General features: G+C 36.0%; 1 protein-coding gene across 1 annotated transcript in view; it reads right to left on the reverse strand.

Moving 5' to 3' along the window:
- Nucleotides 1–608: 608 nt before the first annotated feature.
- XKR9 (XK related 9) overlaps nt 609–22,616 on the reverse strand; it is a 29,330-nt gene continuing 7,322 nt past the window's right edge. Inside the window, exons 2-3 of the mRNA XM_055318357.1 lie at nt 9,457–9,677; nt 609–1,237 (exon numbers count right to left, since the gene is read on the reverse strand). Coding sequence (XP_055174332.1) covers nt 609–1,237; nt 9,457–9,677 — 850 coding nt within the window. The remainder of the gene's footprint in view (nt 1,238–9,456; nt 9,678–22,616) is intronic.

A 22,616-nucleotide genomic window follows, 5' to 3' on the forward strand; every position in this document is an offset into this window, starting at 1 on the left:
AGGCTGGAGAGAGAGAAATGGGAAGTTGTTAAATGGGAAAAGTCTCAGTGTTGCAGGATGAAAAAGCTATAGAGATGCATAACAAGGTGAATGCCAGCTAATGCTATTAAACCGTACACTTAAAAATGGTAAACTTGATGTTTTGCTTTCTTCCTCTTTCCTTCTTTTTCCTTTTCCTCTACCAATCTTCCCCCAAATCAAAATATATGCACTGAAACAATAAAATAGAGGAAAGAAAAATGGGTGTTCTGCTCTTCTCCCTTTACAGTTCTCTACAACAAGCATTAGTTTTAGTTCAGAAACAATAAGGGAAAAATTGAAGGGAAGCTTGATGCCAGGCTTCTAATTTTGGAGAATCAGAACATTTCTTCCAGTTCAAGCTCAGGCTGACAAATCTACCAGGCTACAGGGAAATATATTCAAGTACCCAAGGTCTTTAAAACCAATTTAGAAATTAATTTCAATAATAAAATATTACTATGCTCTCTCACATTCACAGTTAATGAAAACTGATCTGAAATTAAAGGCAAAAATAAGAAACACATCCACATAACATTTTCTTTAATAACCAATGAAACAAAAAATAAAACACATCTCACAAATGATAGCTATTCCATTAGAAAATACTTCATTCTACAATCTCTTTGAGTTGTTTTTCCATCAATTTCATCAGGTTTTGTTTCTTCGTTTCTGTTTGGGTGGAAAGTCCCATAATAAACAATAAGAAAAATAATTCCAAGGACAAGAGTAAGAGCTATAGTGATACTGATGGACATAAAATAGTCTGAATTAAAAATAGAGACTGGGGAAACCCAGAACACAACCAATATCCCCACTGTGGCCAGTACCCTTACAATATAGTAACAAAACATTGGACATTTGGTATTCTGTCCCTTAATATTAAAAAATGTAAAGGTAAGAATGAATCCAACAACAACCCTGTATAAGAATTCCATACTTATAGAAGCGCAAAACTGAGTTTGCTTTTTAAATGCCCACAATATCCCTAAAAACCAAAGAAATAACAACAGAAATAATGCAATCTTAACATCTAAGAATAGAAGAAGTACAATACTCAGCTTCCAAGATAATAATGTAAACAACTTGTAAAAGAGGTATGTGAATTTGGGACAGAATCCATTAAGGAGATTTTTATCAGGCAAGGATTTTCTTAAAGCTACTTGATAAGCAACAGTCGACCAAGAAATAGCACAGCAAGAGACCAAGATGGCTGCATCTATAAAACAAAAAATAAAAAATAGATACATTATTATAGGAAACAGCAATGTTAACTTACTATATGTCATACATGCTTTATTTAACTGTATATATATAAATGCCCACAAACATATCAGGCACTTTATATACTCATCTAATCCTTTGAAATAGATATTAATATTCCCATATTACATATAAAAGAATTTAATGCTTAGAAAATATACAAATGACTTAAATCACATGGCTAGCAAGTGGCAGAGAGGTGAGATTTGAAGCTAAATCTGCCTGATTCCAAAGTTGGTGTAATTACATGCTATATCAGACTGCTTTATAAGATTTTAAATAAATTCGCTACATAAATTTTATTGACCAACTGTTATAATGGAATCTGCACACTCTAGAAGTTCTCTAAAAGACTATAGCTACAGTCCTAGTTTCTTCAGGTTTTTTGGCTTTGACCTTGAACATATACTTAAATCACCAAGAGATACCATAATGGTATCAGATCACAAAATAAAAATCTTTTTGAACAACTGCAAAAAAAAAAGGGGGGGGGGGCAGCCCAGGTGACTCAGCAGTTTAGCGCTGCTTTCAGCCCAGGGCCTGATCCTGGAGACCTGGGATCGAGTCCCATGTCAGGCTCCCTGCATGGAGCCTGCTACTCCCTCTGCCTTTGTCTCTGTCTCTCTCTCTGTCATGAATAAATAAATAAAATCTAAAAAAAGAATTACATGAAGTGATGCACAAGAAACCCCCGAAAGTATGGAACACACTATCAACGATGGAGTGATTTAAAAAAAAAAAGGGGGGGGGGGAGGAAGGGAGGGAAGGAAAGAGGGAGGTTAAACAGAAAACTTAATGTAAGTATAAGATATCAACAAGCTCAATTTCCCATTTAAGATGATGAATCAAATGAACAAATATATTCTAAAACTTATAAATTTCTATAGGCTTGATTTTTTTTGAATATTTTCTTTATTTGAGAGAGAGGAAGTACACACATTAGTGAAAGAGAGACCAGGGGCAGAGGGAGAAGGAAAAGCAGACCCCCTGCCAAGCAGGGAAACCCGGGCTCCATCCCAAAGGCAGCCACTTAACTACTGAGCCACCCAGGCATGCCAGGCTTGACATCTTTAATCTTCACCCGATTTTTCCCCAACAAATAACGTAAGTTCATTACAACTTTGAAAAGGCATGCCATTAGCCCCATCAAAGCTGAGAACTTTTAACTTTTATAAACTGAAAGTAAAGACATTAGAGAATTAGAAAGAATTTAAAGCAGAATACAAAATGCTATTCCTTCCCATTTAGCTTCACTGGAGACATTATGATATTATGCCTTCACTGGCAGACTTAAAATACGTTGATGTGTTGAAGAAGATTATGATGATTTTAAATGCCTTTGTCTACTTTACTGGTAATAGCATATTCCTTCTGAACCACACTGGACTTTTTTCTTTCTTCTTTGATTCAAATATTTTAATGAAAGCATTGCTGTCCCCTAATTGTCCTATGATACATTTTTTTCTAATTAGTTTTAACATCTACCAAACTACTGCATACACACCACAATTGAACACAAAACAAACTAAGAAATATATATAATCTTTTAAGATTTTATTTAGTTATTCATGAGAGAGAGAGAGGCAGACACAGGCAGTGGGAGAAGCAGGCTCCATGCAGGAAGCCCGATGCGGGACTCCATCCTGGGACTGTGGGATCACGCACTCAGCCAAAGGCAGACGCTCAACCACTGAGCCACCCAGGTGTCCCAAATATATATAATTTAAAAGTCAATAAGCTCTACCCCTCTTCTCAGTCATAACCCCCAGAAGAAATCACTATCAACTCTACTAGCTTTTCTTCTGACATTTTATTTGTAAATAAAAAAATACACCTGTTCTATTTCTTACTTTATCTGCTTTAGACAGAGCTTATTGATTTTCTATTTGGAAAGAGGAAAATTTAGCATATACACACAAAATATACACCTTCTTTGCATTTTCCTCTCCTTCCATCTGCCCAACAGAGTAACATCACAATTTTTGATAAAAGTTAGTATTGGGTGTTTATCTTATTATAATTACATAAATAAAGCTTTTTTTTTCCTGTCCAGCCAAGTATTACACTAATATACTTCCTTTCTTCTAAAACTGTTCACTGTTCCTTTGCTTGCTTAGTTTTTCATAATTCTATCAATATTTCTTGGGAAAATCTTCAAATTAATTAATTAGTAAAACACCCCTAGGGGGGATCCCTGGGTGGCTCAGCGGTTTAGCGCCTGCCTTTGGCCCAGGGCGCGATCCTGGAGTCCCGGGATCGAGTCCCGTGTCGGGCTCCGGGCATGGAGCCTGCTTTTCCCTCTGCCTGTGTCTCTGCCTCTCTCTCTCTCTCTCTCTATCATGAATAAATAAATGAAATCTTTAAAAAAAAAACACCCCTATATACACATCTATTAGTTCTTTTTTCTTTTTTCTTTTAAGAATAGGACCCTACTAGTCTAAGGTGGCTGTTCTCAAGGTTTGCTTCCTGCCTTCCTAGAATGTCCCTTCACGTCTCTTTGGTGTTGACTTCCTGTTTCCTGTTTTCATGTGTTTCTTGCTTTATTCTCATGTTTGACCAAGCATTCTCCAGATATTCCTGAGAGAAGTTGTACCTAAACAAAAACGTTTGAGATCATGTCTGTTTCAAAATGTTTTTATTTACCCTCACATTGGATATACAGTTTTGTTAGAAATAGAACTGAAAGTTTAAAAACATGGGATGCCTGGGTGGCTCAGCCAGTTAAACATCTGACTTGATTTTGGCTCAGGTCATGATCTTAGGGTCCTAGAATCAAGCCTCTGCGCTCAGTGTGGAATCTGCTTGTCTTTCTCCCTCTGTTCCTCCCCCATATGCTCACTCTCTCAAATAAATAAATAAAATTCTTTTAAAAATGGTAAAAATGTTTTCAGGGCACCTGGGTGGCTTGTTTAGTTGAGTGTCTGCCCTCCACTCGGGTCAGGGATCCTGGGACTGAGCCCTGTCTCTACTCCTACTTACTCTCTATTTTCCTTTGGTATATTGAAGTGGCTGTAGTCCTTCTGGAGATCTAGCTAAACAGAAACTGAGTTGAGAATACACTTAGTTTAGGCTTAAGGAATATGTTCATAAGATCGGTTTGAATAGTTAAGATTAGTAAGTAACAAAGTTAGGATTCTCAGTTTGCCTGATATTAACACTTCATTATATTGCCATCAACAGGCCTATGATTACTTAACATTAAGGGACAATGATCTAGCCTTATCCAGTTGACATTAGTTTGACACTATTTCCCATTTCTTACTAATCTACCTGCTCTAACATATTTGTCTGATCACTTAGCTAGCCTAAAATTACACTCTATCCAAAATGAATTCCTTGTCTTTAACAAACCACATCTTTACATACTTCTCTCAGTCTGTAATGACCTCATCAAAGTATGCATATAGATGATTTCTTTGAGTTGATATTACTGACACCAGTGAAGAAAACCCAACACTCCCAATATTTACTAATGAAACATCAAAAATAAACTAGTACTGTCAATTCAAATAGTCTCTAAAAATAGTTACTTCATCCCCAAAAAATGTGATATACTCTGATCTTATACCACATTACTAAAGAAACTGCCAGTGTTTTTCCCAAATTTAATAACAATCCAAAAAATAAACATGATATTAATAACTTGTGAAGTTGAAAGAAACTTTTCTAAGTTAAAATGATAAACAAATTTCAAGCAACTATGCTAAAAAACAGATTGAGGGGCACCTGGGTGGCTCCGTCAAATTAAGTGTCTGACTTTGGCTCAGGTCATGATCTCAGGGTCCTGAGACTGGGCTCCACATTCAGTGCAGAGTCTGCTTGTCCCTCTCCTGCTGCTTCTCACCTAACCCATGCTTTCTCTCTCAAATATTTTTAATAAATAAATAATAAAATAAAAATTAAAAACAGATTGAATTTTTCTATTCTCTCCACAAAATTATATAATAAAATTATTATCGAAAGTCAATTAAAGACTAAAAGTCATATGCAGCCAAAAAATTGAGGTATTAAAATAATAAAAGTATATTACTTTTCTTCCTCTTGTGAAATTTGTGGTATTTGTCAGCTTTATATCTGTAATTGACTGTGATTTATTTTATTTAAATGTTTACTTTCATACCTTTTATGAACTGAACTGTGTGTCCCCAAAATTCATATGATGAAGCTCTAACCCCCAATGTGACTGTTTTTAAAATAGTGTCTTAAGGAGGTAATTAAGGTCAAATGAGGTCATAAGGGCAGAGCCCATGTCTGATAGGACTGGTATCCTTATAAAAACAGTAAGAGGCAAGAGATCTTTCTCCATACAGAAGAAAGGCCATGTGAGGACACAGCAAGAAGGTGGCCATCTGCAACCCAAAGAGAGACCAACTCTACTGGCACCTTGATCTTAGACTCCCAGTCTACAGAACTATAAGAAAATCTATTTCTGACTGTTAAGCTGTATAATTCTATTATAGTAGCCTATACAGACAAACAATATCTAATTTGTTTTCATATTATATTATTTTTCTTAAATGGGCCTGAGTGTTTTAGTCTTATACTTCAAAAAATCCAGATCCACCTTTATTTTTCTAGACTATACAAGGAATTTAAAAACACTTTAACTCCACTATCTTCTGCCTGACTAACATGTTATTGCTCTTATACTTTCCTTCTTTTTCTTAACCACATAGCATTACTTTTATTTTACACAATCTTCATTTAGATTTACTCACATATTTACTATTTTCTCTTTATTCCTTCTTGCATCTCAGAACACCTCTATTCTGTATGAAGCACAATCTTTGGAATTTCCTTTAGTAGTGATATGCTAAGGCACGGATTTCTATTTAGTTGCTTGTGAGATGAAAGGCTTCCTGAATCTATAGGTAGGTGACTCTCATCATTTCTGAAATTTTTTTCAGCCATTAATTTTTTAAATATTATCTCTGTTCCATTTGTTCTCTCCTCTCCTTTACAGACTCTGCTCAGATGTATATTAGACCTTCTCATCCCACCTTCCATGTCTCTTAATATCTCTTTCATATTTCCCATCTCTTTGTTCCTATAAACTATAATCTGGATAATTTCTTCTGATCTAGCATTGAATCACTAATTGTCTATATAGTTATGTCTTATCTAAGTTTTTAATTCCAATTCTTGAATTTTTTCATTCTCATAAATTCTACTTTTCTTTTTCAAATACACAATTCATTTTTATAGCTTCCTATTCCACATTTTCAAGTTTATCACTTACCTCTCTCAACACAATAAGAAACATATCTTATATTTTGCAACTGCTAATTTCCATTATCTAAGGCTTAAGCTAAAGGTATAATTTTTTTTCTATTTCTGCTGATTCTTACTCATGATGCTTTATATATTTTGATGATATAAATTACTGTAAACCATGTTTCTTGGAAAACTATTTGTGAAGATTATTTGAGGCCTAAGAGAAAGTGAATTCCTCTAGGGAGAATTTATATTTGTGCCAGACAGCTAGGATCACTATCACAAATAGTTAAAGTGGCCACTCTATATTCATAGCTTGGCTTTTATTAGTTTGGGGGGGTTTTGTTTTGTTTTCTTTTGGACTAGCCAAAGATGAGAGTTTTGATTGCAAAATTGTTATATTGTTATGTTTCCCTGCTCTACTTAGCAGCAAGGCAATATTCCTTGCTGTCTATTCAAAGTAGATAACGAGGTACAGTAACTTCACACTTTTCCCTGAGGAGGGTACCTTTTGGCGTACCAGTTTTACAGATCAAAATTTTCTACTAGATGTCCCTCCTTTATGAGGACTCTGAGTTTTGTCTTCAGTCCTCCACACACTGGAAGCTATCAAAATTTAACATGCTATTAATTGGTTTGGTTAAAAAAAAAAACCCTCCTGGTATAAATGTCTTCAGAGTCTTAACCCTGCTGTGTTACCATTTTCATATATTTTGGCCTACTGTATCAGACTGTTTTATGGTTTTATGAAGACTTTTGAAAATATACAATTATTTTACATGTTTTCAGAGGGTTAATTCAAGTAATTTAGCCTTTCAGTGGTAGAGTTTATTTGAATAATCTAAGTTTTCTAGCTGCTTCACATCTTCTAAGCATTTGTTGATATTCTGATCTATTCCACTCTCCATTCTCTTTGTCCTTGTGGGTTTATACTGCTTTTTACTCCTTTTCTCGCCTTTTTAGTATAATTTCAGGAAAGTGCAAAGATAAAAGAATATGTCCAGTCTTCTAAAGTACTTCTATATATAATCTAATTTTTTTTACATTTTGATTATTCTTCCTGATTGTCAAAACAATATGTGAGTACCGTAGAAAATCTAAAGTCAGAAAAGTGTAAAGATGAAATAAAAAATCATTCATAATCCTACTGCCCAGAAGCAGCCACAGTTGACATTTTTGCATGTTTTGTTCCATTCTTTAATTTCTCTGTATCTTTAAAAGAATGATAGAAAATTTTATAACCTTTTTGACTAAATTTTATTTTAGAATTACTTTCCTGTATCATTAAAAGTTATCTATAGGGATGTCTGGGTGGCTCAGTCCAGTAAGGGTCTGCCTTCAGCTCAGGTCATGATCCCAGAGTCCTAATATCAAGCCCCACATCGGGCTCCCTGCTTCTCCCTCTTCCTCTGCTGCTCTCCCTGCTTGTGCTCACTCTCTCTTTGTGTCAAATAAATAAATAAAATAATTTTTAAAAAGTTATCAATAAATACTATTTCTAGTGGCTATATAATTTTTATATTAATAGTCTACAACTAGATTTATCATTTTTTGCTATTTTTAACTAACACCTCAACTTCTTACTTCAAGAAGAAACTGAAGGATGAGAACAGAACTATAAAATAACAATAGCTGTTACTGGATCCCATTGCTGGTCTGGATGCTGTATAGTACTTGGAGTCATTCAAAGATTTACCATAATATAGGCTGTAAGCTCTAAATGTTGAACTTCTAGCTTCAGGAATTTATGATATAGAACTTTTAAGTCCAAACCCACAAATTCTTTGCAACAAGGAAAAAAAGGTCTCATAAGTAGGTTCTCTTTGGTGTCTTACAAAGTAAAGGTAAAAACACTAGAAGGGCCTCAGTCTAGAGGTTTATAGGAAATTGGAAACAAGAAGACTGTTTGAGGGAATGAACTGATCTCACAGGTGACTCTAGCATAGAGGAACTCCAGGCAAGATGATAATCTGCTCCTCTGAGATGAATTCAAGTCTACAGAGAACCAGAGTCGTTAATAAAAACTGGGACTATTATTTAGCAAATAGTTTTTTTAACATCTCAAATTAAATACCTAAAAACTTTTTTTAATAGAAATACTAATTGTCCTTTAAAAATGAACATTTTACCCTAATGAGGAAATCTATAGAAGAGCAATATATTGGCCAACCTAAAAAATTTCCATTATTTTGTGGCATTTGCATTTTGACCTAATGATTCCAATTCTGGGAATTTACCCTATGGATATATTTCACAAATGCAAAATGATTCCTGCATAAGATTACTCATTGAAGCATTTTTTTACAATAGTAAAATATTATAAACAACCTAAATTAACAAATATGGGACTTGTTAAATAAATCATGGTATATCCACAATTTGCAATACTATGCAGATAATAAAAATGAATTAGGAAGCTCATTCTGTACTAATATGGATAGATCTCCGAGACATACCATTAAGTGCAAAAACAAAGATAGTTTTTATGTTACCATTTCTATAAAAAAGAGGAAAAAATATAGGCTTTTAAAAACTTTTCTGGAAGAATCCTTAAAAATTTGACAATAATAGTTTTCTTTCTGGACAAAGGAGGAATAGGAAGAAGAGAGAGGGAGACAAAATGTCTTCATATACTTTTTGATATTTCCACAACGTACTTCTCCAAAAAAAGAATTCTAAAAAGAAAAAGTATAAGAAATATTCTAAAATATGCCACAGTTAGGTAGTTGATGGGTGCCTGGGTGGCTCAGTGAGTTAAGCATCCAACTCTTGATTTTAGCTCAGGTCATGATCAGGGTTGTGAGATCAAGTCCCCCATTGGGCTCTGCACTGGGCGTGGAATGTGCTTAAGGATTCTCTTTCTCCCTCTCCCTGTGCCCCTCCTCCCCACACACACAAAAAATTTTAAACCAAAAAGATCTCAGTGCATCCACTTAACATAGGGTGTTAAGAAAGACTTACACTGACTGAAATTTGCTTGACCAAGTTCCAGAAAGGTGTAGAGCTGCAAAACCAGTTGTGGGCAGCCTTCCAGGTAGGTCTCAAATAGCCTGAGCATACTCAAATCAGTCATTCTGTCTATAACTTCTTTATGTGAATCAATTTGTTCTTCCGTGAAGTTATCAGTTTTGCTGCTATTTTTGAAAGCGACATTATAACCATTTTTCAAGGCAAACCAATACCTGTAAACACAAACATTTATCTTCAGTAAAATATTCTTTGTAACATGTACGTTAATATATATAATAATTTTGGGAAACGTAATGTGTACGTTTGGGAAACGTACCGAATTTTCTGAGGTGTCTGGGTGGCTCAGTCAGTTAAGCATCTGCCTTTGGCTCAGGTAATGATCCCAGGATCCTGGGACTGAGCCCTGCATCAGGCACCCTGTTCAGCAGGGAGCCTGCTTCTTCCTCTGCCTCTGACCCTCCCCCCTGCTCGTGTTCTCACTCACTCGTGTGTGTTCTTTTTTATTCATTCTCAAATGAATTTTTAAAAAGCATAAAAAATAACTTTATGAACTTTAATTGGATGTTTAATAGCCAGTGTATGCTAGCACTGTTAAGTATATATGATCTCAATTCCTCTTCACATAATTATGTGAGAAGAGTATGTATTGTTCCAATTTCAAAGATGAGAAAACTAAGGATAAGAATGATAGAGGATTCACTAAAAGTAAAGGGCAGACCTAGACTCCAAACCTAGATTTTACAATTCCTAGTTTTAACCACTACTTTCTGAGAAACAAACTGCAATTTTAAATTCATGCAATTTATCTTAACTACAAGACAGATACATGTTCTTACAATGTCAAAGTTGAAGATGAGACTGAATCTAGCCAACAATTGCTCAGTATCTACAAGGTGCTAGGCTCTTTGATTATCCATCCTAGAAAGTATGTAATTTCTCAAAGGCTTTTAAAACATCCTTGCTCAGGCTTTTCTTATTTTAAAGAATTTTAAAATGAACATGAGTTACTGTCATACAAGTAAAACTAATAATAAACCATACTGAGACATTTAGAAGAAATTTGGGGAAGCAACAAGGCAACCAGGATCCTGGCCCAAAGATTATCAAAACTCTATATTCCTCAGTTTTCTCACATATAAAATAAGGGCAGTGATATATATCTTGTTTCAATCTGCCCCATCTGTCAATGTTTCCCATTTCAGTAAATGGTACTAACATTTACCATATTGCTCAGACCAAAAACATGGAAATAATTTCCATCTCCTTTTTTTTTTACTTCATACCCTAAAAATTTCCTCAGCAGGTTCTCTTGGTTCCTGGTTCTATCTTCAAATAGATCCAAATCTAAAAACATCACACATCATAACTTCCACTGCCTCAATCCTAGTTTAAGCAGCCAACATCTCTGGTCTAGATTACTTCAATAGCCTCCTAACTGGTCTCTCCCATTTCTAATTCTGTTCCCTATGCATCCTATTCTGTGCATAGCATCCAGACTGAACCTGTTCAATGTAATTCAGATGTCACTCTGCTCAAAATGTTCTACTGATTTCCATCAAACTTAGCATAAAACCCAAAGTCCTTAACATATTTTACAAGGCTCTTCATAATCTGCCTCACATACACACTACCCCTACTACCTTTTCATCTGCTCATTTTTCTCACACTTCCAGAATACCAGAATATTCTTCTTGATGTTTCTCCCAACTTAAAAGGCCTTTGTCATTGCTACCCCCTCTTCCTGGAACTCTTGTGAGTCTGATGTGGGAGATGCTGATCCAGGAAGTTCTACACATGCGTAGCACCATCTCTCGTGAACACCCACCCATGAGAAGTCATGCCTGATCTCTACTTCTATAGAGATCACGAAGAGACTGAAAAAAAAGAGTAGGCTGCTGCTAAAAAGGGGGTGACCAAGGAAGAATTTCAGGGGGAATAGACTGCTCCAGCTGCTGAGTTTATTACTACTCAACCTGAAGTAGTAGACTGGACTCTTGTGAAGGCATGTAGCTGCCCTCTGTGCCCACTCAGCCGTTAGCTGCTAAAGACTGGAGCACTTAGCCGGCCACTGAAGACTGATCTTCAGCTCCCACTGCTCAGGCCACTGAATGGGTAGGAACAACCACTGAGTGGTCTTAAGTTGCTCTTCCACAAACTTTTTTTTTTTTTAAGATTTCATTTATTTATTTGAGAGAAGGGAAAGAGAGAAGGAAAGAGAGAGTGAGCACGAGCAGGGGGAAAGGGGGCAGGGAGCTTGATGCAGGACTTGATCCCAGGACCCTAGGATCATGACCTGAGATGAAGGCAGACATTTAACCGATTGAACCACCCAGGCACCCTCTTCCACAAACTCTTAAACAAAATGGAAATAAGCTGACAGAAATTTAAGAGTTTCTTTAAAAATGAAAATTTAAGGGGTGTCTGGGTGGCTCATTGGTTGAGCATCTAACTCTTGATTTCAGCTTGGATCATAATCTCAGGGTCCTGGGATCAAGCCTCTGGACTCCAACTCAGCACAGTGTCTGCTTGTCCCCCTTCCTCCCTCTGTGCGCACGCTCTCTCGCTCTCTCTCTCTCTCTCTCCTTCCCTCTAATCTTTAAAAAAAAATAGAAAATTTAAAAAGAAACAAAATTTACAAATTTACTCCTTAATTCAAGTCTCTACTCAAATGCCACTTCCTCATAGAAGTCTTCCCAGATCACATCATCTAAAGTAGTACTACTCCATATTCTCTTTATCCTGTGTTTTTTTCATCGCCACTTGACATATTACTTACATCTTTACCTCCTGACAAAAATGAAATCTACATGAAAGCAGGGACTTTGTTTTGTGCATTGCTATATCCTAATCAACTAGAACAGCTGGTACATAGTAGGTTCTCAGAAAATATTTACTGAATGATAAATAAATGAAAGTTTATGTTTTTTTCCATAAAGATAAAAAGAGAGTACATAGGAAAAGAGCTTTGAAAAGTTGGAAGTAAATCACAAATATAAGATATTCCTATTGTAAACAAGATGTAGGCATATATGGGTATACAAAAATTCATTATGTGGCAAATAGCAGTATATATTTCAGGAAGTAAGTGGGGGGATGGGGTAATTTGGATGATGTGATGAGCATTGGGTGTTACATGCAACTGATGAACCACTAAGTTCTACCCCTGAAACTAATAATACAGTAAATGTTAACTACATTGAATTTAAATTTAAAAACATTTTAAGTAGTATATTTTTATCACAATTTTTTTTCTTTTTTTTTTTTAAATTTTATTTATTTATGATAGTCACACACATACACAGAGAGAGAGAGAGAGAGGCAGAGACACAGACAGAGGGAGAAGCAGGCTCCATGCACCGGGAGCCCGACGTGGGATTTGATCCCGGGTCTCCAGGATCGCGCCCTGGGCCAAAGGCAGGCGCTAAACCGCTGCGCCACCCAGGGATCCCCTTTATCACAGTTTTAAATAACATCATCCATTATATTCAGTGTGGGCTAGACGCCAAGGCAAAAAGTCTACAAAAATGACAAAGGTGTGATCTCTGCCTTCAATGATCTTATGACTTATTAGGAAGGTCAAGCCTGTAAACTAGTAGCTGCAATATAAGGCAAAAGAAATAACTACTCAATAGGAGTGTAATTACTGTGTTGTAAAAGTACAGAAGAAAAAAATAATTATCACTCCTAGGATTTATAGGTGAGATTTACAGGGAAAGTTGCGTTTCAGTCTTTTCTATTTGGCAAAACAGGAAGTTCCCACACATATATTATATAATACTATTATGTAACAGATGTGGTTCCTTTTCTTAAAGTAGATTATAAATCGATAGGATAGATACTATCCTATTAAATAGGATTGAAAAACTTGAAATTTTCACAAACATTAACAGGTGCATACCCACAGGATAGAGTGGGAGAGGTAGGAAAGCACAGTGGCTTAGAGTACAGATTCTAATAAATCCAGAATGCCTGAGTTCAAAGCCCAGCTCCATTCACTTCCTCAGTTAATTATCTCTGTTCCTGAGTTACCCCATCTGAAAAATGGAAGCATTCATCATACCAACATCACTGAATTGTGGTGAGGATTAAAAAGTTAATACATGTAAAATGCTTAGGGCAGCCCAGGTGGCTCAGCGGTTTAGCTCTGCCTTCAGTCCAGGGCGTGATCCTGGAGACCCGGGATCGAGTCCCACGTCAGGCTCCCTGCATGGAGCCTGCTTCTCCTTCTGCCTGTGTCTCTGCCTCTCTCTCTCTCTCTTTCTCTCTCTCTTTCTGTCTGTCTCAATCTCTCTGTCTCTATGAATAAATTTTAAAAATCTTTAAAAAAATATGCTTAGACCAGCACCTGGCACATTAATTAATGTGACTGTTAAACAAGAACAACAACAAAAAAAGAGCTGCTGGGGATCCCTGGGTGGCTCAGCAGTTTAGCGCCTGCCTTTGGCCCAGGGCATGATCCTGGAGACCCGGGATCAAGTCCCACATCAGGCTCCCTGCATGGAGCCTGCTTCTCCCTCTCTCTCTGCCTCTGTGTGTGTGTGTCTCTCTCTCATGAATACATAAAATCGTAATAAATAAATAAAACTGAGCTGTTTATAGATATGCACATTAACATTTCCAGTGACTTCTGGGGAGCAATTTTCCCAATTCTGTAGCAATTAATGGAAAATCTACACAAAGTCATGCTTATCTAAGAATGATTTCATTGAAAAGGGGAGTATGAGTACAATTTTTTAGTCAGTAAGATATTGTTTCAGTTTTATGGGACAAATGATGAAGAAGCCAAAGGGGGGGGAGGGAACTTTTTTGTTTTGTTTGTCACAAAATACTCTTTTATTTGAGATAAAAAGGCACCAGCTTCCACTATTGGTGGATTACTTTATATCAGGCTAATCCTCCTACTGATGACAGTGAAAAATTCTAGACAAAATATAAAAGAAAGCAAAACACAGAAGAGAAACCAAAAGTAGGAAGAAACAAAAGGGCATTCAATTTCCATTTCCTGGAAGAAAGGGCATCATACTGTATGAGATACACATTTATCTGGCTTTTCCTCTTGAAGACATTCCATAGCCCAAAGGTCACAAAACAGATACAGCTCAAGCAGAAAATCAAAATATTACTAGCCCAAAGAATCAAAGGACTGAGTTTGAATCTGCCAGAACAGTCAGAAATTAAGGGGAAAGAATCCCAGAAAACAAGCCACAGAGTAAAGAACCCCATAATCTAAATATACTCTCCTCAGATCCATGGTTGACTCTACTATGTCTGGGTGGGATGAGACGCTAAGGAACTGAGGAAAAATGGCCAAAAAGAACCTGAGCAAAGATTTCAGCAGCTAACACAAGTAGGAGTCTAGACTTTGACAAGTTAGAGGGGCTTGGTAGATACTTCAAGCATTCCACTGAAACCCCAAAAGTTTTGGAGTTTGTTGGTCTCTTTTTTTTTTTTTTTTTTTTTTACTCTTTAGAAGTAAAGACCGTATTTCAGGTCTAAGAGATTTTTCCTTGAACTAAGGACAAAATCAAAATACACCATCCCTAACAAAACCTAAACCAAGCCTCTGTAACACAACAAGGTAATCTGTCAATAATGTAATATCTGCTTTCTCCTTCAGTGGAAGATATAAGAAACCAGTCTCTACAAAGTGTCACAATGTCCACTACACAATAAAAAATAATTTGACATGCAAATAAACAGGGAAATGTGACTTATACAGAGGAAAACAGTTAACAGAGAATATCAGTTAATAGAAACATACCCACAGATGGATAGAGGACATCTTAGATGACTAAGATGTTGAAATCAGCAAGCTAAAGCACAGAATGAAAAAATTGGGGAAAAATTTCACAGAATCTTGATCACACAGGTATACACAAGTCCCAAAAGAAAAAGAGAGAGATGGTCCCAAAAGAAAAAGAGAGAGATGATGGGGCAGAAAAAAACTTACTTGACAAAATACCAGCAAAAAATATTTCTAAATTTGATCAAAAACAACATACAGATACAAGACGTTCGAAGAACCCAAAAAGTAAAACAAAAACAAAACCATACATAGGCCCATCATACTCAAATTGCTGAAAATCAAGAATAAAAAGAAAATCTCAAAAACAGAGAAAAAAGATACATTCCATCCTGGGAAACAAGAATGTTAACTGACTTCTCATCAGAAACAACAAAAACCAGAATACAACTCTATCAGTAGTCACACAAAATGTAAACAGATTATTAAACACTTCAACTGAATGATACTGTCAAACTGTTTTTAAAAAATCATGATTCACCTTTGGTGATTTGCAAGAGACTCTCTTTAAACTGTTTTTGATAAGATAAGAGATAAGAAGGGTCATATTGGGATCCCTGGATGGCTCAGAGGTTTAGCGTCTGCCTAAACCAGACATGGCGTGATCCCAGGGCATGATCCTGCAGTCCTGGGATCGAGTCCCACATTGGGCTCCCTGCATGGAGCCTGCTTCTCTCTCTGCCTATGTCTCTGCCTCTCTCTCTCCCTGTGTCTCTCATGAATAAGTAAATAAAATCTTTACACACACACACACAGAAACACAAAAAAGAAGGGTCATATCATGATGATAAGAATCAATTCTTCATGAAAACATCTCTATGTACCTAATAATGAAACTTTAAGATACCTAAAGCAAAAACTGTCAAAAATAAAAGAAAAAAGGCAAATCCATAAACTTAGTTGAGGATTTTAACACTCATCTCTCAGTAACTGAAAGAAAAAGGTGGCCAAAAAATATATATATCAGTAAGGATATAGAAGATTTTAATAACATTATCAACTTATTTGTCTTACATGTATAGAGCACTCCATTCAACAATGGCAAATTATAAATTCTTTTCCAATGCACATGGCATGTTCACCAAGTTAAGACTATATGCTGGGCCTTAGAACAACCTCAATAGATTTAAGAAGGCTGTAATCATACAAAGTATGTTCCCTGACCAAAACAAAATTAAATGAGATCATCAACAATAAGATATCTAGGAAAATCCCCCAATACTTAGAGTTTGCAATAAAAGGTCCAGACCCTAAAGTTTCATAAATATTGCAACCTAGGAAATTTGAACATTATTAAAGGACCTCTCTCTAAAGAGTTTCAGATAGAAAATAAATAAGAAAAAGGGTTCAACTGTTTAATGCCCGTTTAAGAAACTCTAAGAAGAAGGAAGTAGGGATCAGTTGGAGGAGACTCCCCTCCCATTTTACTCTTCTATATAATTTGAACTTTTTTTACAATGTATTTAAAAGGAGGAAAAATAACATCCATATTTTAAATAATTCAAATGTCTTTCATATATCCATCAAAAGGAAAGTCTCCTTTGGCAAAAAAGGTTTTATCACAAGCCATACATAAAATGGAAATGCAAAAGTGTCATCTAATTTATATTCTGGAAAATGAAATGTTCTTCTCTACAGACCCCTGAGCAGTAACAGCATACTTAGTAACAACAGGCACTTATATCTAATAAATAATTCATGTTGATACTACTTGTCTTTCATCTACCAACACAAACTCAATTTAGCTATCCTATAGGGAAATGAATCCATAATTTAGTATATCTCAAATTTTTCTATACTTGGTTTGCACAATCCCTAAGATAATTTGGCCCATTTTTACTGTCTTAAGTTTTGCTTATTTCTTGCTATTTCAGTATTCTGACACTTCCTACACTAAAATACAAAATAAAGACAAAAAGAAGTAAGCATCTCTGTTTATCTAGCTAGCATTCTTTATTTTATTTATTTATTCATAGAGACAGAGAGAGAGAGAAAGGCAGAGACACAGGCAGAGGGAGAAGCAGGCTCCATGCAGGGAGCCCAACATGGTACTCAATCCCGGGTCTCCAGGATCACGCCCTGGACTGAAGGTGGCGCTAAGCCACCCGGGCTGCCCTAGCTAGCATTTTTCACTAATAGCCATCCTAATTCAATTTTTCCTTTTTCCTTTTGTTTAATTATTTGAAAAGGCAAAATATTCACATAACACAAAAATCAAAAAGTTCTTTACTGAAAAAACTTCATCCCACTCCTACGACCCAAATCCCCAGTTTTCACCCTCCTCTATGACAGGAATTCACTGTTACTAGTTTCATGAATATCCTTCTAGGGCTTGTGCATATGCAAGCAAATGCAAGTATATAAGCCTTTCACCACCTTCTTTTACACAGATTGTAGTATATCATACCTGATGTCTGCACCTTTCTTTTCACTTAAAAATACAACTTAGTCTCTTCAACAAATGATGTGGGGAAAACTGAACAGCAACATGCAAAAGAACAAACTTTTTCACACCATATGCAAAAATAAATTTTAAATGGATTAAAGACATAAACATGAGACAGGAATCCAACAAAGTTCTAGAGGAAAACACAGGCAGTAAACTCTTTGACATCAGCCAAAGCAACTTCTTTCTAGATAGGTCTCCAGAGGCAAGGGAAACAAAAACAAACTACTAGCAAATCAAAACAAAAAGCTTCAAAAAAAAAAAAAAAAAAAAAGCTTCTGCACAATGAAAGAAAAACAAAACAAAAAGGTAGCCTATGGAATGAGAGAAGATATTTGCAAATAACATATCCAATAAAGGGTTAGTACCAAAAATATATAAAGAACTTATCAAACACCCCAAAAACAAATAATCCAGTTAAAAAATGGGCAGAAGACACAAATAGACATTTTCACAAAGAAGACATCCAGATGCCTAAGAGACACATGAAAGATGCTCTACATCCCTTAAAATCAGGGAAATCAAAGCTACAATAAGATATCATCTCACACCAGTCAGAATGGCTAAAATTAATATGACAGGAATCAGGTGTTGGTGAGGATTTGGAGAAAGGGAAATCCTCTTACGCTGTTGGTGGGAATGCAAACAGGTGCAGCCACTCTAGAAAACAGTATGGAAGTTCCTCAAAAAGCTAAAAATGGAACTACCCTACAACCCAGCAATTCCACTACTAAGTATTTACCCAAAGGTTATAAAAATACTGATTCGAAGGGACACATGCACCCTGTTTATAGCAGCATTATCGACAATAGCCAAATTATGAAAAGAACCCAAATGTCCATCAGCTGATGAACAGATAAAGAAGATGTGGTGTCTGTGTGTGTGTGTGTGTATATATATATATACTATATATATATATATATATACGAAAATTCATATATATGAACATTACTCAGTCATAAGAAAAGAATGAAATCTTGCCATTTGCAACAACATGGATAGAGCTAGAGAGTATTATGCTAAATGAAGTCAGTCAGAGGAAGACGAATACCATATGATTTCACTCATATGTGGAATTTAATAAATAAAACACATGAACACAGGGAGGGGGGAAAAAGGCAAACTAAGAAGTAGACTTTTTTAAGATTTTTTTTATTTGAGACAGAGAGAGAACAAGCAAGAGGAAAGACAGAGAAACAGACTCCCCGCAGGGAGCCTGACATGGGGCACCGTCCCAGGACCCTGAGATCATGACCTGAGCTGAAGGCAGCCAACTTAACCAACTAAGCCACCCAAGCACCCCATATTAGATTCTTAAGTATAGAGAACAAACTGATGGTTACTGAAAGGGAGGTGGGCAAGAAAGATGGGTTAAACTAGTGATGAGTATTAAGGAAAGCATTGGTGATGAGCACCAGGAGTTGTATGTGAGTGATGAATCACTAAATTCTACACCTGAAACTAATATTATACTGTATGTTAACTGGCTGAAATTTAAATAAAAACTTGGACAGAAAAGAAAATACATCTTGGAGATCTATTTCAGTACATAAAGTATTTAAAATTCCTTATAATAGCTAAGCAGTAGACCATTGCCTTAGATATACCCTAAACTCTACCAGCAGACATTTAAACTGTTTCCATTTTTTCACTTTTACAAAAAAATGCTATGACTGAAAAATTGTATGCATATGTCATTTTACATGTATGCAAGTGTGGTAAATTCCCAAAGAGGAACCTCTGGCCTGAAGGTATATGCATTTGAAATATAATCAAACTGCACTCCACAGAGATTGTACCAATCCATATTCCCATCAACAAAGTATGAGAGTAGCTGATTTCCCATGCCTTCCCAGAGCGTATATTATCACTTGGATTTTTGCCAATCTGACAAATGACAACGTATCAGTTAATTTTTAATCAGCATTTTCTAAAATTATGAAGGTTTACCTTCTTTCACACAATTTAAGAGCCACGTGCATTTCAATTTTTATGCACTATCTTACTCTTTTCCCATTTTTCTATTGAAAATTCCCATTTTTTATTCTATTTCTAATACATGTTTCTTTTACTTTTGACTTCAGAGGCTCTTTAAATATTAGAAGACTATAGGGATGCCTGGGTGGCTCAGTGGTTGAGCATCTGCCTCTGGCTCAGGTCGTGATCCCGGGGTCCTGGAATCGAGTGCCGCATCAGGCTCCCCGGATGGAGCCTGCCTTTCCCTCTGCCTGTGTCTCTGCCTCTCTCTGTGCCTCTCATGAATAAATAAAATCTGTAAAAAAAAAAAAATTAGAAGACTAGCCCTTTGTCTGTTATAAGTTGCAAATGTTTTTCCATTAATATTGCTCTGTTTTTGTTTTTGTTTACTTGGGGAATTTCTGCTTTTGTTTACTGACATGCATTTTTATACATGCATTTATTGACAAACCTATAATTTTTATAGTTTGTGGGTTTTGAATTATGGTTAGAAAGTCTTTCCTGATTCCAAGGTTATAAAGGAATCCTCTCATGTTTTCTTATAGTACTTTTTTTTTGTTTTTTACATTAAATATTTGATTCAATTGGAATTTATCCTGATGTCTAATATCTTACCTAGAAGTATAATCCATAACATGCAATCTTAAATTATCCCCAACTCTAAAGTTAATCAAAACTTTATTGTTCTTATGTTGTATATACTTGGTATTACATATTTTTTTAAGATTTTTATTTATTTATTCATAGAAACAGAGAGAGAGAGAGAGAGAGGCAGAGGGAGAAGCAGGCATCATAGAGAAAGCCTGATGGGGGACTCGATCCAGGGTCTCCAGGATCACGCCCTGGGCTGCAGGCAGCGCTAAACCGCTGCGCCACTGGGGCTGCCCACTTGGTATTACATATTGTTTTACAATATCACTTCTATCATACATTGTTTTACAACATTACTTCTATTCTGGTGCATTTCTACAATCTGTGGTCTTCATATGGCATATAGACAAAAAATTCTTTTATCATTGTAGTTTGAATTTAGAGGGGATGGGTAGGGCTACTCTGGAAACAAAACTCTTCCAATTTATCCTTTCAGATATTCTGTCTAGGGGGAATTAGAACACATATTTTGTCACATTAAAGACTGGGAGGCTGAAGACATAAACCACAACATTTTTAAGTTTTCTCAATACCCAATTCTGTTTCTATCATGCTACTTTAAAAAAAAAGACTTTATTTATTCATGAGAGGCACACAGAGAGAGGGGTTGGGCAGAGACACAGGTAGAGGGAGAAGCAGGCTCCATGCAGGGAGCCTAACATGGGACTCAATCTCGGTTCTCCAAGATCACACCTTGGGCTGAAGGCAGCACTAAACCGCTGACCCACCCGGGCTGCCCTCTATCAAGCTACTTCTAAAGATTTTACCTTCATCACAGAATAGGCTAAACCCTTTTCAAGATTATGTGCCACGCCAGAATATGGGCTAATAAGCCCGACTTCCATATGAAGGTCCAATTAAAATTTACATTGGCTTCCCCCCCCCCCGAATTGCTACCCAGTTGTTCCAAGCAAAAAATCAGTAAGAATGTAGAATCTCTATATGACACTATCAAATATGTTTACTAAATTTCATTTATAGGGATCCCTGGGTGGCGCAGCGGTTTGGCGCCGGCCTTTGGCCCGGGGCGCGATCCTGGAGACCGGGGATCGAATCCCACGTCGGGCTCCCGGTGCATGGAGCCTGCTTCTCCCTCTGCCTGTGTCTCTGCCTCTCTCTCTCTCTCACTGTGTGCCTGTCATAAATAAAATAAAATAAAAATAAATTTCATTTATAGGATACTATAACCAATAACCACAGAGCACATATATTTCAATTACACATAAAATTATAAAAATGGAGCATATGCTGGACAATAAAACAAACCAAAATGTATTACAAAAGACTGAAATGTTAAAAGTACATTAACTGATCATAAAAGAATTAATTAGAAATCAATATTAAAATATCTACAAAATGGGACACCTGGGTGGCTCAGCAGTTAAGTGTCTGCCTTCGGCTCAGCATGTGATCCTGGAGTCCTGGGATCAAGTCCCACATCTGGCTCCCTGATTCTCCCTCTGCCTATGTCTGTCTGTCTGTCTGTCTCTCTCTCTCTGTCTCTCTCTCTCTGCCTCTAAGGAATGAATAAGTAAGATCTTTTTAAAAATTAAATTTAAAAAAATCTACAAAAGACCTGAATACCTGAAAAAATTTTTAAATACAGCCTAATATTTGGGTATAAAATTAAAACACAAGGAAAGCAAAGCAAAAAACAAAAACAAAAGAAAAGAAAAAATTTTTGAAATGATTAATAATAAAAACACAACATACCAAAATGTCTGGAATATAGCTAATTCAAGCGTTTGGAAAATTTTTATAGATTAAATGCTTTTATTAGAAAATGAAGGATTAATAGTAATAATACAGGTTTCCACAGAAATGAACTAAAAAAAAGAAAACCAAAGCCCTAAGTATATAGAAAGAAGAAAATTATAAAGATAAAAGCAAATTCAATGAAAAAATAAAGGACAAGGAATAGAAAAAAAATTAACAAACACAGAATTTGGTTTTTTGAAAAGACACAAGAAATTGATAAACCTCAAACAAGACTGCTTAAGAGTGGGTAGGAGAAAGAGGGTTAGAGAACACGGAATATATAGATATTATAAAAGCATATAAAAAAAGCATATAAAAAGATGTTCTACATTATATGTCATTAGGGAAATGTAAATTAAAATGAGATACCACTACACACCTGTACAAGTGATCAAAATCCAGAATACTAACATCAAATGCTGACAAGAATGTGGAGCAATAGGAACTTTCAATCACTGCTGGTGGAAGTATAAAATGATATAGCCACTTTGGGAGACAGTTGGGCATTTTCTTGTC

The sequence above is a fragment of the Nyctereutes procyonoides genome, unplaced genomic scaffold, assembly GCF_905146905.1.
Source record: "Nyctereutes procyonoides isolate TBG_1078 unplaced genomic scaffold, NYPRO_anot_genome, whole genome shotgun sequence".
NCBI classification, from domain to species: domain Eukaryota; kingdom Metazoa; phylum Chordata; class Mammalia; order Carnivora; family Canidae; genus Nyctereutes; species Nyctereutes procyonoides.